Consider the following 16,478-nt stretch of genomic DNA (forward strand, 5'->3'; position numbering starts at 1 on the left):
TTTCTGAATCTCAATAACATATGACCTGAATTACTGAAAAACAAAAGCTGGCATACATCCTCATAGCTAATTTTTTGTTGTTGCTACAATAACACTTTGCATTTCCTAATAATGGCACCATGGCTGCAAATATGCTAAAGCTGGGGAAAGGCAGGCACTGATTTAACTTCTGGTCAAGGCAAGTGCAGCAATATCACTCTGCTGTGCTAGTTTTGTTACAGTGCCAAGGTAGAAAGTCCTCCATCCTTTAGATATTTTAAACATCAGCTTCCAGAATTATCAGCCACCTGGCCAATGGCAAGCGACTGCAGGTGTTTAAGTTTTAAAAAATCTGAACGGTTGGAATTAATAAGATTTTGCAAATGTTCACTCAGGGCCCTTCCAGACAGGCCCTATATCCCAGGATCTGATCCCAGGTTTTCTGCTTAAAACTGGATTATATGAGTCTGCACTGCCAGATAATCTGGGATAAACAGAAAACCTGGGATCAGATCCTGGGATATAGGGCCTGTCTGGAAGGGCCCTTGGTTTCCTATACTACACTGTTGGGGCAAACACATGACACTTTTGTACAATGCTGCTACATCATTACAAGCTTGCTCCCTCCTCGATATGACATCCTTTAAATATTTAAGCATGGCTATCATATCAGATAACGGAACTCCATGCTGTCATGCTGGCCACATGACCTTGGAGTTGTCTACGGACAACACCAGCTCCTCAGCTTAGAAATGGAGATGAGCACAACCCCCAGAGTTGGACAAGACTAGACTTAACATCAGGGAAAAACCTTTACCATTATCTCTATCATATCACCTCTTAGCCTTCTCTTCCCTGGGCTAAACAACACATTCAGCTCTCTAAACTGCTTTTCATAGGGCTTAACTTCCAGACATTTGATTGTTTTGGTCTCCATTCTTTGGACATGTTCCAGCTTGTCAATATCCTTAAATCTTAAGAACACTGCCAACCCATCTTCAATCAGAATCTTGGCAAGTGTAGGAAGATTTTTAATGTTACGTTTTTCAATGAAATATTTTCAAAACGTACACATTCATAACTGTTTAGTATTCATGTTTACAATTGTGCCAGTCCTGCCATAATTGGAGATGCTCCCCCAAACCAACACCTTAACAGCGAGCAACCTCAGACAGAGATGGAAGTCTATTGTAATGGTAATCAGAGTAAGGTAAAGGTTTCCCCTGACGTTAAGTCCAGTCATGTCTGACTCTGGGGGTTAGTGCTCATCTCCATTTCTAAACCGAAGAGCCGGCATTGTCCGTAGACACCTCTAAGGTCATGTGGCCGGCATGACTGCATGGATCGCCATTACCTTCCCGCCGGAGCAATACCTATTGATCTACTCACATTGGCATGTTTTCAAACTGCTAGGTTGGCAGGAGCTGGAGCTAACAGAGGCCGCTCACACCGCTCCCGGGGTTTGAACCTGGGACCTTTCTGTCTCCAGCTCAGTGCTTTAACGCACTTCGCCACAGGGGCTCAATTGAGATAATATTTCCAGCCTCTTCTTGCAAACAATCAGAGGCTGGAAGTGAAGTTGCAGATGGATACTACTTCTGACTGTTGTACAACTGGTCCACCAGTAAGAAGGGGCTGGAAATCTCATTCTGCTGCACCCTAATTGCCAGCAGAAAGATCTCCATTGCTTGGTTGCTGAATCTTAAGGTAGGTTCGGCAAGCTGGGTCAGGAGAGAATAAGTAGTTAAGTATCCCTAACTACACCTGTGATGTTGGATCTCTTAGCTTCTGGTTTATTTGTTTGAACAAAATGCTTCTCCCCTAAATTAATATAGTGGACCTCTGCATTTCCTGCCCCTGCTTCTTGTTTATTCTTATTTCTTTAATTCCTTTACCTCTGCATATACAATGTCTTTGTTGTTCTTGCTTAAGACTTGAGAAAATTTAAGCAACTGTGTCTTGACTGGGGCTGGTGTACAGTTTCAGATAACCTACTCTAATTCATAATTCTGAAAAATGAGCGTCAATATGTCTGAATGAGGTTAGTGCAGGTTTAGTGCCTCTTAGGAAAAGGCTTGCATACTCTTACTTAACACTGGAACAGTGTTTCTTTGCAGAGGCTGCCATCTTGTGGGACATTCGTACACTACAGAAAGCTTGTCCAGAACAAATTAAGGTTGACATTGCCTTAGGTTCCTTTTAAAGAAGTCTGCTTTAGATGGCTAATGTTATTCTCCATTATTCTTCCATTCAAAACCCTTTGAAAATTAATGGAGTTTGCGCAGCAGCAAGACCTGGTGGTAGAATCCTCCAGTGCTCAAAAACCCCAGCACAAATTAGCTCCTCTTATTAAATGACTTGAATAAATTGCCAGAACATCCACTGAGTTATGCAAAGGACAAGTCAGATCTGACTTTTGGCCTCATAAAACAGATAGACAGACTAGTCACTTTGATTCTACTATAATTTTCTGTGATATATAATTTCCTTCCATTAAGGGTTTAATCACCACTTTTCGCATCTGCAGCTCATCTGGAGGCCCTGCTTAGTTATAAAATTGGTGTCTTTGAATTCTGCATATTGTTGATAACAGGAAATAGATCTTCCATTTCCATTAAGAGAAAAATGGGTATACAGTTAGGAAGCTATCTCTAGTATTTCAATTTTGTTCAAGTATTGCACAAATGTCTTCCATGGAAAAAGCAGTCCAGTGCCATCGAAATTGTACAAGTAAATTGTACGCCATTTACAAATTAGGATAAAGCAGTTATACTGCAGTGACTGAATTTAAAAAGTAGCAAGACACAAGTCTAAAACAAAAGGCATGTGGCGGGGAACTGGGAGAGAACCAATGTTAGCACTTTACACAGGGCCAGAACAAGGGAAAACAGCACCCCAAGTTAGAGATATCTTCACTCTCCCCTTCTCTTCTACTTCATTTTGCACTGCGTGACCTGAGAGCGATGACTATAAAAGGTAGTAGAGTAAAACTGCAACCCACTTTTTCCCTAGACAAATAAACATTGAGTAACAAATTCAACAAAAAACTTACTTTACACTAGGGGAAAGTATAGCCATGGGCTACATGTGACCACAGAGCCATAATTGTGGCCTGTAGGCACTCCAAATTTCACCCCCAAATGCCTTTAATCTCTCTCCCAAAAAAGTGGGGGCACTTTGGCCACATCCCCAGATGTTTAAGCCTCCCAATGCCTAAAATGAACCAGAGAATCCAAAACATAGTGAAATTGCCCCCATGCCCTCGAGATCTGGGACAAATTCTTTTTTTTAACAGATTTAGAAATATAGTAGAGTCTCACTTATTCAACATAAACGGGCCGGCAGAATGTTGGATAAGTGAAAATGTTGGTTAATAAGGAGGAACTAAGGAAAAGCCTATTAAACATAAAATTACATTATGATTTTACAAATTAAGCAACCAAACATCATGTTTTACAACAAATCGACAGAAAAAGCAGTTCAATACATGGTAACATTATGTAGTAATTGTTTATGCATTTAGCACCAAAACATCGCAATGTATTGAAAACATTAACTACAAAAACATTGACTACTAAAAGGCCAACTGCATTGGATAATATAGAACGTTGGATAAGTGGAGGTTGGATAAGCGAGACTCTGCTGTACAAGGTAGAGTTAGGCCCTTGGGGGGGGATTCTTACAGGCTTCTTTGCCTACTTTATTGCAGACTGTAATCTCAACAAACAACACATTTACCTTGGCAGATCCTTCAGCTTGGTGTCCAAGGTAAATGTTCAGCTTGCTTTCTAAAGCTAGCACTAATTTGACAAGTGCATGATATTTCCAACAAACTATTAGAGAAGAAACAGCAAACAATGCAACTGTTTTGTTGCATTTTTTTAAGAATAAAGGAGTAAGTGACTAGAGTGCAGATATAGGCCAGACTTTCAATGGGCTCAACACTAGTGTAAAATATCTTGTGCATGCTGTTATTGTTCCTCAGTTTTGTTATAATCCCTGTGCTGCCAATCATTTTACTAGAAACATGCATGGTCATGCATGGTCTGATTTTCACATTTGTGGGTGGGATGTTAATTCAACATTGTACAATGGATGCCCATGACACCTGCTACACAATCACATTTCCACAGTGGTGGAATCCCGCAGAGCTTTCCATAGCAGTAATGCAGTAAAAGAACTCTGGGTTTCATTTCAGATTTTTCAAAAGCAGTTGAAGATGTGGAACCTAGAGTGTGAATGGGGTTCAACATTTTGAATAGCTCCCTTAAAACTGTAATAAAGGCATCACACCACTAGCTACTTATGACTGGCATATATTTAAGACACACCAAAAAGGGTAGATCAATATTCTAGTTCTTGACCATAATCTAATTTAAGGACATGTGGGTTTTATATATTTCAGGGTCACTATTGGGAATGGTTGATTTGCCTGAGAAAAATGTTGCTCTCTGCAAAACACAAGCTTTCAGGAGACATGTAGAATGAATATTCTGCAAGACAAGACAAGCTACCCTGTTTTTCCCAAAATAAGACCTACCGAGAAAATAAGACCTATCATGATTTTTCAGTATTTCTGAGGATGCTCAAAATATAAGCCCCATTTCAAAAATAAGCCCTAGATATAGTTCATTAAAAAAGTCAATTTGGAAAAAAATAAGACTGGCCCTGAAAACAAGCCCTAACCATTTTTTGTCCTATTTTGGGGGAAACGGGGAATAATAACAGTGTTGGATCAAATCAACACCATTCCATCATCCCAGAAACAGAATTCAAATCAGTTGCACCTTAGCTCTGCATTTCTGTATAGTGAAACTAAGGATGGTTGATGAAATAGTTTGGCAGTGTTCTGATATTTCACACTTTGTTTTCTGATATGCCTCTGAAATGCTTTACAAATCTTCGCCTTCTGCAGATGGCATATTAAAATAACTTGTATCATGGTCTGAAACACTTTGGATTGGATCCAAATTTAGAGGGGCACTGAAATCAGTACAATTTAATGTGTGGTCATGTGTGTGCCTTCAACTCATTTCAAACTTTGGCAGCTCTAAGGTGAGCCTTCATGAGAGGTGTGTGACAAGGGAGTGTTGTCATTACCTTCATCTGAAGCTAAAAGAATGTCAAGCAGGGATTTGAAACTGAGCCTCCCAGAATCCAACATTCAAATCACTACTCCATTCTGGCTACAAGGGTGCATCTACACTGTAGAATCAATGTGATTTGACACCACTTTATCTGCTGTGGCTCAATGTTGTGGAATCATGAGAACTGTAATTAGTGAAGTATCAACACTCTTTGGCAGAGAAGGTTAAGACCTTGTAAAACTACAATTTTCATGATGCCATAGCAGTGAGCCATAGCAGTTAGTGGTATCAAACAGCTTTAATTCTACAGTGTAGATGTACCCTAACACTTAATTTAAGCATGACTGATTTAATAGCTATGTTAAAATCTGGCCAAATGTGGATGCAGTTCATTGTGTGTTACCTGAAATCTCGCTGGCTGCACATGATAATGAACTAGATTGTGATCATTATTTAAAAGAACTGTGTCACCTACATGGCATGAATCCTATTAGTTACTCCCACCTAGAGTAAATTGATTAGATCTGGTGCTTGATGAATTAATAAATTACATTGATTTAATAGACATGGTTTTTTCGACAAGCCTTCGACCATATTTAGATTCCTTTAATGAATATATGTGAGGACCCATAGATTCACTGCACACTTTACATGACTGAGATTGATTATTGTTATTTTATACCTGCAGCTATTGCTGTATTTTACTGATTTTAACCAGTGGGTTTTGTGAAGTGAGATACCGTATTTATGTTGGCTGTTATTATTTTATATTATTGTTTCTGCAATTTTTGTATTTTGTGTGTTTGCACCTTTGAGTGCTTTGTAAGCTGCCCTGCGTCCCTCTGGGAGATGGTGGTGGGGTATAAATAAAGTATTATTTTTTTTATTATTATTATTTTATTTGAAATTTTCCAAATACAGTGCGAGCATATAAAAACGGGGGTATAGTGAGGAAACAAAGGGATGGGAAGGGGGGGAGAAGGGTGGGGTGAAAAAGAAAAAGAGGGAAATAAGTATTGGGAAGGGGGGGAGGGGGATGGAGGGTTGGACAAGGAAAACGTACAATTCAGTAAAATAATAATAAACAGAAAAGAAATACCCGGAAATGTCTTTCTTTGGGAAGCACACTTCCCTATCTAAACTATACCCTAAGTCACCGTACTTGCATAAGTTCATTCATACCTATTACATAATTAATATTACAAAATTAATAATTGTTAAGATATTCTTCCACTTTTCCCCAGTTAGTTTCTCTAATACCTTTTCCTCTTGTCGTTCTCAATAAAAAGGTAAGTTTATCCATGTCTCGAATTTCATTCAGTTTGTTCAACCAACTAATTTTCTTCGGCGTCTCCTCATTTTTCCAATGCTTTGCGAAAGTCATTCTTGCGGCTGTAATACAGTATGTAAATAAAATATCATCGTTTGAGTCAAAATTCAAGCTTGTGTCTGTTATTCCTAATAAATAATATTCAGGTTTAAGCGGGAACTGCTTATCTAATATGGTTTGAATCTCTGCATGAATCATTTTCCAAAATTTTTTCGTTTTATCACACGTCCACCACGTGTGATAAAAGGACCCTATCTGAATTTTGCACTTCCAACACTTATTATCATAATTCTTATACATTTTACCTAATTTTTTCGGCGTTATGTACCATCTATGAAAAATTTTATACCAGTTTTCTTTCAAATCTGAAGCGTAAGTGTATTTTAATTTCTTATTCCATATTGTTTCCCATTCCTCTAATCTTATAGGACGTCCGATATTCCTAGCCCATTTCACCATACAATTCTTAATTCCCACCATTTGTGTAGACCCTTCTAGTACGATGGTATAAATTCTTGAAATCATCTTTCCCTTTAAAGATATTATTTTGTCCCATGCGTTATTTAAACTACCAAATCCAATTATCTTGTCTTTAGAAAATTGTTCTTTTATTTGAGCATATTGGAACCAGGACATATTAGAGAATTTCTTTTTGATTTCTTCCTTGGGTTTTAACTCGTATGTTCCTTGAATTCTAGTTAAGACATCTTTATATGTAGGCCACACAGACCAGCCTAACAGTTTTCTCTGATTCGCCTCCAAAGTGGAGATCCAGAGTGGTAGTTTATTGTAATAGAACTGAACTTTATATTTTTCCCAAATTTTTATTAAAGCAGATCTAATAAAGTGATTCCCAAAGTTCTTTTCAATTGACCTCTTATCATATCCTAAGTAAGCATGCCAGTCGAAGCCTTCCAGATTTAGTAAATCTTCTTTCTCCAAGGTGACCCACTCCTTAATCCACTGTAGGGCGCAAGCCTCAAAATACAGCTGAAAATCTGGGAGGCCAAAGCCTCCTCTTTTAGGGGAGTCTTTCATAATAGTAAAATTTATTCTAGGTTTTTTATTCTTCCAAATAAATTTGGAGATGTCCCTCTTCCATTCTTTAAAAAGTTTTTGGTTTCTTATTATCGGTAGATTTTGAAAAAGATATAGTAATTTTGGCAAGACATTCATTTTTACTAGGCTGATTCTTCCTAATAATGAAATTTTTAGATGTTGCCATTGTTGCAAGTCCTTTCTTATCTCTTGCCATTTACTTAAATAGTTATTTTCTAATAGTTGAGCATTTTTAGCAGTAATCCATATTCCTAAGTACCTAATTTTTGAAGTTACTTTTATCCCCGACTTTTCTTGAATGAGCTCCTTATTCTTTTTTGTAACATTTTTCGTCAAAATTTTAGTCTTTTCTTTATTAATATAAAATCCCGCTACTTTTCCAAACTTCTCAATCTCCTTTAACCAAATATTTAGATTATTTTTGGGTTCTTCTATTACACAGATTAAGTCATCTGCAAAAGCCCTAATTTTAACCTCCTCCTTTTTTATTTTTAGACCTTTTAATTGTTCATCTCGCCTAATGTTTCTTATTAATATGTCTACTGCAAAAATAAAAATCAAGGGAGACAGGGGACAACCCTGTCTGGTTCCCTTCTCTATGTTAAATTCTTCTGATTGGTGTCCATTAATTATCACTCTGGCTGATTGTTTATTATAAATCGCCTCTATGGCATTCATAAAGTTGTAACCCAAATCAAGTTCTCTGCCTAGTAATTTGAAAAAGTTCCAATTAAGGTTATCGAATGCCTTTTCTGCATCTATTGCCAGAAGTGCCACTTCTCTCTGATGGTTGAACTCATAATATTCTATAACATCTAGAATACATCTAACATTATCTTGCAATTGTCTTCCAGGAAGAAAGCCATTTTGTTCCCTTCCTATCCAATTTTCCAAAAAGGTTTTTAATCTGTTTGCCAAGATTGTCGTAAATAATTTGTAATCAATATTCAAGAGGGAGATGGGTCTATAGTTGCGCACGTCCGTTGTATCTGCTGAATCTTTTGGAATTGCTATCACCTCCGCTTTAGTCCATAAAGTATTATTATTATTATTATTATTATTATTATTATTATTATTATCTACTCTAACAATAGAATTCAAGCTGTTATATTTATACCTCACAACCTCTGAGGATGCCTGTCATAGATGTGGGTGAAACGTCACGAGAGAATACTTCTGGAACATAGCCATACAGCCCAAAAAACACACAACAACTCTGTTATATTTAGGATTGGGGCATCAGAGTGGATATATACAACTGCTTCCCTAATGACAGTTTCAAATTCTTTCATCAGCCTGGTCACCTGAATTCACAGCATGTTTCAATTTATATATATGCAACTTTCTATTAATTAATTAGTGCCATCATCTGTTAACGGAGCTGTACAAATCAGATTTCATTGACTATTTACTGTTTTGGATCCTTCGTCAGCAGGACATCTTTTGAGTGAAGTGGTCTTCTCTTGAAAGTTTGATCTCTGGGTGGTACGGCTATGAAATGAAGCAGGCATTGCTATCAATAACATTTGATATGATTTTGTCATTTTTCTCCAAGGATTCTAGAACTGCAGCAGAATGGACACATGGATCTACTGAAGCATAAGTGGTGGCCAAAAAATGGCCAGTGTGACCTGTACTCCTCTGTGGATCCGAAATATAAAGGAGGAGCTTTGGACATAAAGAGCTTTGCAGGTGTATTTTGCATACTGGCAGCTGGGATTGTTCTCTCCTGTTTAATTGCAATGTTGGAAACATGGTGGAATAAAAGAAAAGGCTCACGGGTTCCTTCAAAAGAGGTATGAGACCCTTCCATTTCATCATAATAGAGGTGAGAGAGAAAGCGTGCATTTTAATTGGTTTTATTAATAAAATATCAACAGTAAAGTATTTTCTTATTCCTTTGTGGATAAGATCTGTCAACGTATTATACCTAAACTTGCAAGCTATACAAAGATAACTAGAATCCCACCCTGTATTCAAAAGGAATTACTACATAGTTTTGACAAGATTTCACCCTAAGAATGTGTTACCATTTTTGCAGCTTTAATATAATTGGGAAAATTAATCAACTAAAGTATATTAGACTACAGTTATATCAAACTTCTTAGTCACACCTAAATGCAAAATACTGCCTTAAATAAAGTAGTATCTGAGACTAGCCTTATGGTTCTCTCAGACAATTAAAATTATTCAGGGTGCATATAGAAGTTTAGTCCCATTTAGAAGTTTGTTTCAGATATACTTGAAATTCCCTGTGGATTTTTCCTTTAAACGTTTAATACATTTTAGTTGTGTTTCTACAACTGAATGTAGGACTCACTGGTTATAATGAGTTAGTGGGGATTTCTTACATTTGCAATCTAGAGGTTAAATCCAGATGATGGCCAGAATCCAAAGACTTACTTTAGGCATGATCGATCATGCCAAACAGAAGTTGTTGGTTTTATGGGTCTTAATTTTTCCCTTAGAACAACAATCCTTAATGCCTCAGTTTTGCAAGAAAAGTACAATACGAGGGGCTTCTGTTAGGGAAACACAAGCCCAAATCCACTTTGGATATGTTGAATTAATAGGGTGATACTTTGGTTCCAGGCTACTGTGTTTAATTTTGATACCTTGTTATCAATAAACAAGCACATTTGTGGCCGCAATCATTGCAAGAGACATCATTCATTTGCTTTCAATTTCTTTTCACCATTGTGGGGCTACTTAACACGCTATATGTTTAAGAGTAGAGCCCAGCTGTTTTAAGTATATGCCTTAAAAGGCTGATGTTGTGATCATGTGTTGATAGGCACATGTAGTGTCCTGTTGCACAAATCAGTGAACTCTGCTTGGCTGCAGATCCCTGCTGAGTGTCTATATGTCAGCCACACTTTTGCTTCTGCAGGATGTGTAAAGTGGCCCTAATAAGAACTCTATGTAGGCATTCAGCCTTCTCTTGTGGGGGTTAAAAGGTGGGATTGGTGTGAGGCCATGCTCATCACCCCTCACTCACAACATTTTTGGTTACCCAAGTTATCTGACAGCCTTTGCAGAGCTTTGTAGTACGGTGTGAAGCAGAAGTCATATGTCTGCCTGGTTGCACTAAGAAACTTTCTTGCATTCAAGGATCTTGACAAGGAAGAGCTTCCAAAAATTATGACAAGCTTTATAAGTTTGTCATTTTTAAGATGCTTATTGCTCCTATTCAGACTACAAAAGCACAAAGCTCACATTTAGGGTTGATGATGCATGATCATACACCAGTACCTTTATTTTGCCCTCATGCTTGAATGAAAATGCCTACATAGAGCTAGGCTTCCATTGGCTTTGCAAAGATTCATCTGCCCATTTGTCCCAAAAGAAAGTTCATCATCATTGTCGTAATAAATGTAACCTGGGAAGCACTGAAATATTTTCAGAACCCCCTTTTTTGCTTCTTTCTTCCCTATCTTTCATATATTGTTGGTTTTGGACAGGTTTGCTATTTCTCAAAGCAAATTGATAGCTGTCCCTTAAGCAAACAAGATAAGGCTGTGATGGTGCCAAGCCTAGGGCTGTGTTTAAGATGACTACTACTATTTAGAAGAAACTATCTATTTAGATTTACTATCTAAGATAAGTGAGATCAAGAGATAGAAGCATGTTAAATGTTGAATATTTCCAATGTGGGGTGGGTGGGTAAATAAAACTAGCATAGTCACTTAGTGCTTGGTATCATCATTTGCTGATCCTGTGAAGCTTTGTTTAAAATGGAGCCTCAAATGGAAATGTGTGCTGAATATCCCCTCTGCCCAAAGTACAGAGTTCATTCAGTGCTACAAATGTTATGAACAAACATTTTAGTATCCATGAAATCCATTGGTTCTTCCAGAATCCTGAACAGGAGGCCACGTATGGCTGAATAATCCAGGGGCTAATGTGCTCCAGAATGCAAGCTTCTTCTCTTTATTTTTTATTTTTGTACTGACAAAGAGATTGCCTTGTGGTTGTGAAGATAACTGTCCAGTTGTGAACCAAAGTAACCCATGCAGTCATGTCTGCTTGTGTCTGCAGACAGCCTTAAACAATAGCTCTGAGAGAAGTGTGACCTGTCCCCATTAATCTCAATGGGATGTAAACTCTGAAGCCCGGTGATAATTTAAATGTCCGCATTGTTGAATATTTCACTGTTGATCAAGGCACACGTGAAAGAAGAGGAGCAATCATGTTATGGAGCTATGCACAAACCATCCTGTGAGTGGTGTCTCATTTTGATGTCTTGAGAGGGTGGAGTTTGGGTCATGGGTTGGCGCTTGGGAAAATATCACCCCACTAAGTCTTCCTCTTCTCTTTTCCTTTCAATTCTGACATCAACTTTGGTCATGTGTCATTGGGAATGCAATAGGCTTAGATCTAACACTGAACTGAGTCACTGGAGAGCAAATTAAAATGAAATACAAAATGGAAATCTATCAAGTTAAATAGAATACCTCACAACCTCTGAAGATGCCTGCCATAGATGTGGGCAAAACATCAGGAGAGAATGGCCATACAGACCAGAAAACTTACACCAACCCACTTAAATAGAAGAATTTTTTAAAAGAAGTTATTGCAAAGATTAAATAAAATATTAGCTAGTGTAACAAAATTCCTTTGTTTGACAAGCTACTTCAGGATGAGATTCTCTGACTTTACTGAGGTGAAGGCATCACTGTTGGCAAGAAGAAGGGGAAAAGGTGGTCATTTGGGGCATCTATATTATAGAATTAATGCAGTTCAGCACCACTGTTATTTGACATGGCTCAGCACTATGAAATCCTGAGAGTTGTAATTTGGTGAGGCACTCTTCAGAATTGAATGCTTGCCATTGTTTATTTTGTTATAAGCTGCCCTTCAGGGAGATAGTAAAGGTAAAGGTTTCCCCTGACATTAAGTCCAGTCGTGACCGACTCTGGGAGTTGGTGCTCATCTCCATTTCTAGGACGAAGAGCCAGCATTGTCCATAGACATCTCCAAGGTCATGTGGCCGGCATGACTGCATGAAGCGCTATTACCTTCCCACCGGAGCGGTACCTATTGATCTACTCACATTTGCATGTTTTCGAACTGCTAGGTTGGCAGGAGCTGGGGCTAACAGCGGGCGCTCATTCCGCTTCTGGGATTTGAACCTGGGACCTTTTGGTCCACAAGTTCAGCAGCTCAGCACTTTAACACACTGTGCCACCAGGTACAGTGAGATAGGTAGGCTATAAAGTTTCATTCATAAATAAATTTTCATTTGCCAGAGAAGGCTAAAGACCCTGTAGAACTACTCCCCAGGTTCCATGGCATTGAGGCATGGTAGTTAAAGTTGTATCAAGCTGCATTAATTCTACAGTGTAGATGTGCCCCACATTAAGGCAAAGAAGGAGAGAGAAAGAGGAAATGGCTATGCACAGGCAAGTTTCCCAAGCCACCTTTCCTATAACATTGAGGATTCCTACAATCTGCTGAGCTTTGAGGATTCCCCTAGCACTGCAATGCCAGGAATTGATAACTTAAAGCCAGCTATTAATTTTACCCACTGCTCCTCCCCTCTTCCTTAAGCAAAGAAGAAGGTTGCCAGCCACTCATGAAACTCCATAAACAGTTTGCCACAGTAGATATTTGGCCACAAAATTTACAGTAGGGAAAAAGCTGAAAATAGAGGGATTTGTACTTCCTATTGAACATCTGGCATAAGGATTCAAGAAACATAAAAACAGTAATTCCATGAGCTTGTATGTATGCCTTCCAAAGTCCATAGGTTTCACAGCAAGTTAACCTGTTTTTGGAGATTATGTCAATTGAAAACAACCAAAACCCTGTTGATGTAGTGCCAGGATCTCTATTGGTTTCTATGGAGCTAACAGAGCATCCTTAATCCCAAACTCATTCTCAGATATGAAGTTTAAATAGTGTTCTGTATTGCTAGTCCAGAAACCAAATTAAATGAGAACACTACATTGAGTTGCCTGTAATTTAAAATGGCTCCCTTTCTTATATACAAGACCAACAAGTATAGTATTACTTTCTTAAAAGTCACAACCATGCATTTAAAATGGAATATTAAAAACTAAAAAAATTATGGTTACTAATGTTCAGTATTTTAATATATATGACTAATATGTATAAAATATGGAATACATTAGTATGAAATTTGAAAGAAGTTCTAAAACATTTACATGCCTATTCAAAATAAGTGTTCACATTTTGAATTTGTATCCCAAACTTTTAATTTATTATATTATAAACTTTATTACGGTCCATAGACCCACAGCTGTTAAGTGGATAACATACAGGAGTTTACAACTGTATCTTTGCTCATGGTGATTGATTTACCTTTGACTGGAGCAACTCCTTTAAGACAAATCTCTTAAGGCAAAAACTTTTCAGATCTAGAACTAATTAAGGAATAAGACAGAATATTTCACTATTACTCTTGAGTCTTGTTGCATCCCTTCTGTGCAGAATGGTACATGCTGAGACACTCATAGTGGCCAAGAAGAACAAGTGGATCTCACTAAAACTACTTTAAATAATGAGTCACTAAATTTATTTATCTAGTGAAAGATTAAATATTAACTGCACAGCAAAGGATGAAGGGGATTTTCAGTGCATACTTCTAAGTCAAATGTAATTTCAAGTCAATTTTCCAGTTTAATTAATGTACTGTATAAAATATTGGTAGCTAAAATGTTACCTATTGTTGGACCAAACAATTGTTGATGTAAATAATAGTTGAAAACATTGCAAACTTTCAAACTTAGACCCAGATTCTTCTTGGCAGTACAGTATAGTTACCACTCAAACAAAAACCATATGGGTATCATATTATATGACAAGCACTTTGTGTAAATGCATACTAATTGACACATGCTAATATTAAATATGTAGATGAAAGCAAGCATGCAGCCCTGGAGATAAAAAATTACACTGCTATAGTTAATACTGGTCTGATTATGTTTGGCATTGATTCACAGAAGCAGTTGACTTCAGAAGTAACACCTATTAGATTCATGGCTCTGTTGGCAGCCAAGCTACATTGGTACCATGGGATCCTAGACTCATAGAGCTGGAAGGGGCTTCATGGGCCATCAAGCCCAATCCATTTAGTGCAGGACCTTCAGCTGTAGTATCCCCAATAGGAATCTGTCCAGTCTCTTTTTTTGAACATGCCTAGGAAAGGAGGCTTCACCACCTCTCTAGATTATTGGTTCCATTGCTGAACCACAGTCACTGTGAAGAAGTTCCTTCTAATCTGAACTAGACTTCACATGTGGATGCTTAAATCATAATAAAAGAATTAATTGGAAAGTGAGAGAGATAGAGAGGGGTGTACTGGCCTGAACATTGTACTACAACTTTGGAGACCATGATTCAGTTCTTTCCCACTTGGCCATGGAAACTCATTGTGTGACTTTGGGCAATTCACAAACTCTCGGCCCGAGAAAACTGCTTGCCTTATTGCTGTCATAAATCAGAATATAGATAGATGGATCTATATGTGTAAAGCTTCCCCATCTAAATTAACAAGGAGGCCAGCATATGGAGGAATGTTTTGCATACACTGCTGAGCACACAAGACTCTCATTTTCTCCTAATTAACATATGGAAATTTTGACTTCTTTTAGTGTTTCAAGAGAGCACATAAAGGGGTGAAATACATCCAGTGATTGAGCAAAGCCAGAGAGTAAATTGGTTCCTTGTTTCTGCTAATGTAGTCTTTTGGAAAAAGAAAGGGTAGGAGGGAAGTGTGCTTTCCAACAATTAAGGTTGCTTAGGAAAACACATTTCAGTAGAATCAATACAAGTGTGCAATGCTTGCAATTTACCTTTGCTTTGGCATTCTGTTGGCTAATTTGTCTGCATGTAATTGGCAGAACTCTACTAATTGGTCAGTGACTGATAAAGTTGACATAACTCTTTATACAGAGCTTTGAAAGAAGGGTACTGAAAATAAAAAGGGAATAAAATGAATGTTTTAGACACTAAAAACCAGAATGAATTCAATGGATATTAGTATTGCAGCTGAATATTGAAGTGGCCATATTGCCTACTAATAGAGAAAAATATTATTAGATTTTTCTCCTTCAAAGTCTTTAATTACGATGTATTTGGTACCAAATCAGAGTAATGGTTATAATAATTCTGCAATCCAAATGCCTACACCATGAGTACATGAAAGACTATTAGAATTTTAACAGAAATAAAATTAAACTTCAATACATTGGAGAGATGTTTTAGCATTTAAAATACAGCAATATCATCCATGAGAGGCTGTTCAGAATTTAAAACCTACTTATATTGAAAATGAAAGCTGTGATTAAGGGATTTCCTAGACCTGATTTCCCCTTTTCAATTTTCAAATGCCTATCACCAAAGAACTAGGAATGAATTAGCATTAGATTAAATTCCAGGGTCCACAAGTCCCTTGCCTCCAGATCTCTCTTCTCTTCTCTTCTCTTATTCCCATCTGGCCAACAATGCACAATACTCTCTTGCAGACTTTAGTGAGGATTTATTTTACTTCCACTGTTTTGAAAGATTGTCTTCTGTCTTTCCCCTATTGTTTAACTTGGCTCTCTCATGCATAGCCCTCCATGCTGCTTTGAACCAGAGCATAGCCCTCAGGGCAAAATAGGCGGACCACACATCAAAAATGCAAAAACATGGCAAAATCACTACACACATGCATCTTCAAAAAACGTTGTGCTGCCCACAGTGTCTAAGCATAAAAACAAAAGAAATATCAATTTTCACGGGATAAATTTTAAGCAGGAAGTGAATCACAAAAGAAGTTATCATGACTTGGAGCTGCTATTTTTTGGTTTGTTTTACTCTTTGGAGTAGCAGTGAGCAGCACAGTTTTAACAGGGTCTGAGTATCTAGAATTCTGAAATGTAAAATACTCAAACTCATAGTTCATGTGGGTGAGAGGGATAGTGACACCTTTGCTTTCTGATGATTCAGTGTACACAAACTTTGTTTCATGTACAAATATTGTGTATAAAATTATCTTCAGTCTTTGTATATAAGAT

General features: G+C 37.6%; 1 protein-coding gene across 4 annotated transcripts in view; it reads left to right on the top strand.

The window, feature by feature from the left end:
* The window catches only part of grid2 (glutamate ionotropic receptor delta type subunit 2), a 1,070,019-nt gene that overhangs the window by 1,049,358 nt on the left and 4,183 nt on the right, over positions 1-16,478 (top strand). For 2 of the 4 annotated variants that reach the window (XM_062983639.1, XM_062983640.1), the window contains exon 15: positions 9,011-9,251. In XM_062983639.1, the coding sequence (XP_062839709.1) occupies positions 9,011-9,251 (241 nt within the window). Of the gene's footprint in view, positions 1-9,010; positions 9,252-11,311; positions 11,472-11,493; positions 11,674-16,478 lie in introns of those variants that run through there. The other 2 variants (XR_010007023.1, XM_062983641.1) reach the window with 2 other exon arrangements.

Source organism: Anolis carolinensis, chromosome 5 (genome assembly GCF_035594765.1).
Source record: "Anolis carolinensis isolate JA03-04 chromosome 5, rAnoCar3.1.pri, whole genome shotgun sequence".
NCBI lineage: Eukaryota > Metazoa > Chordata > Lepidosauria > Squamata > Dactyloidae > Anolis > Anolis carolinensis.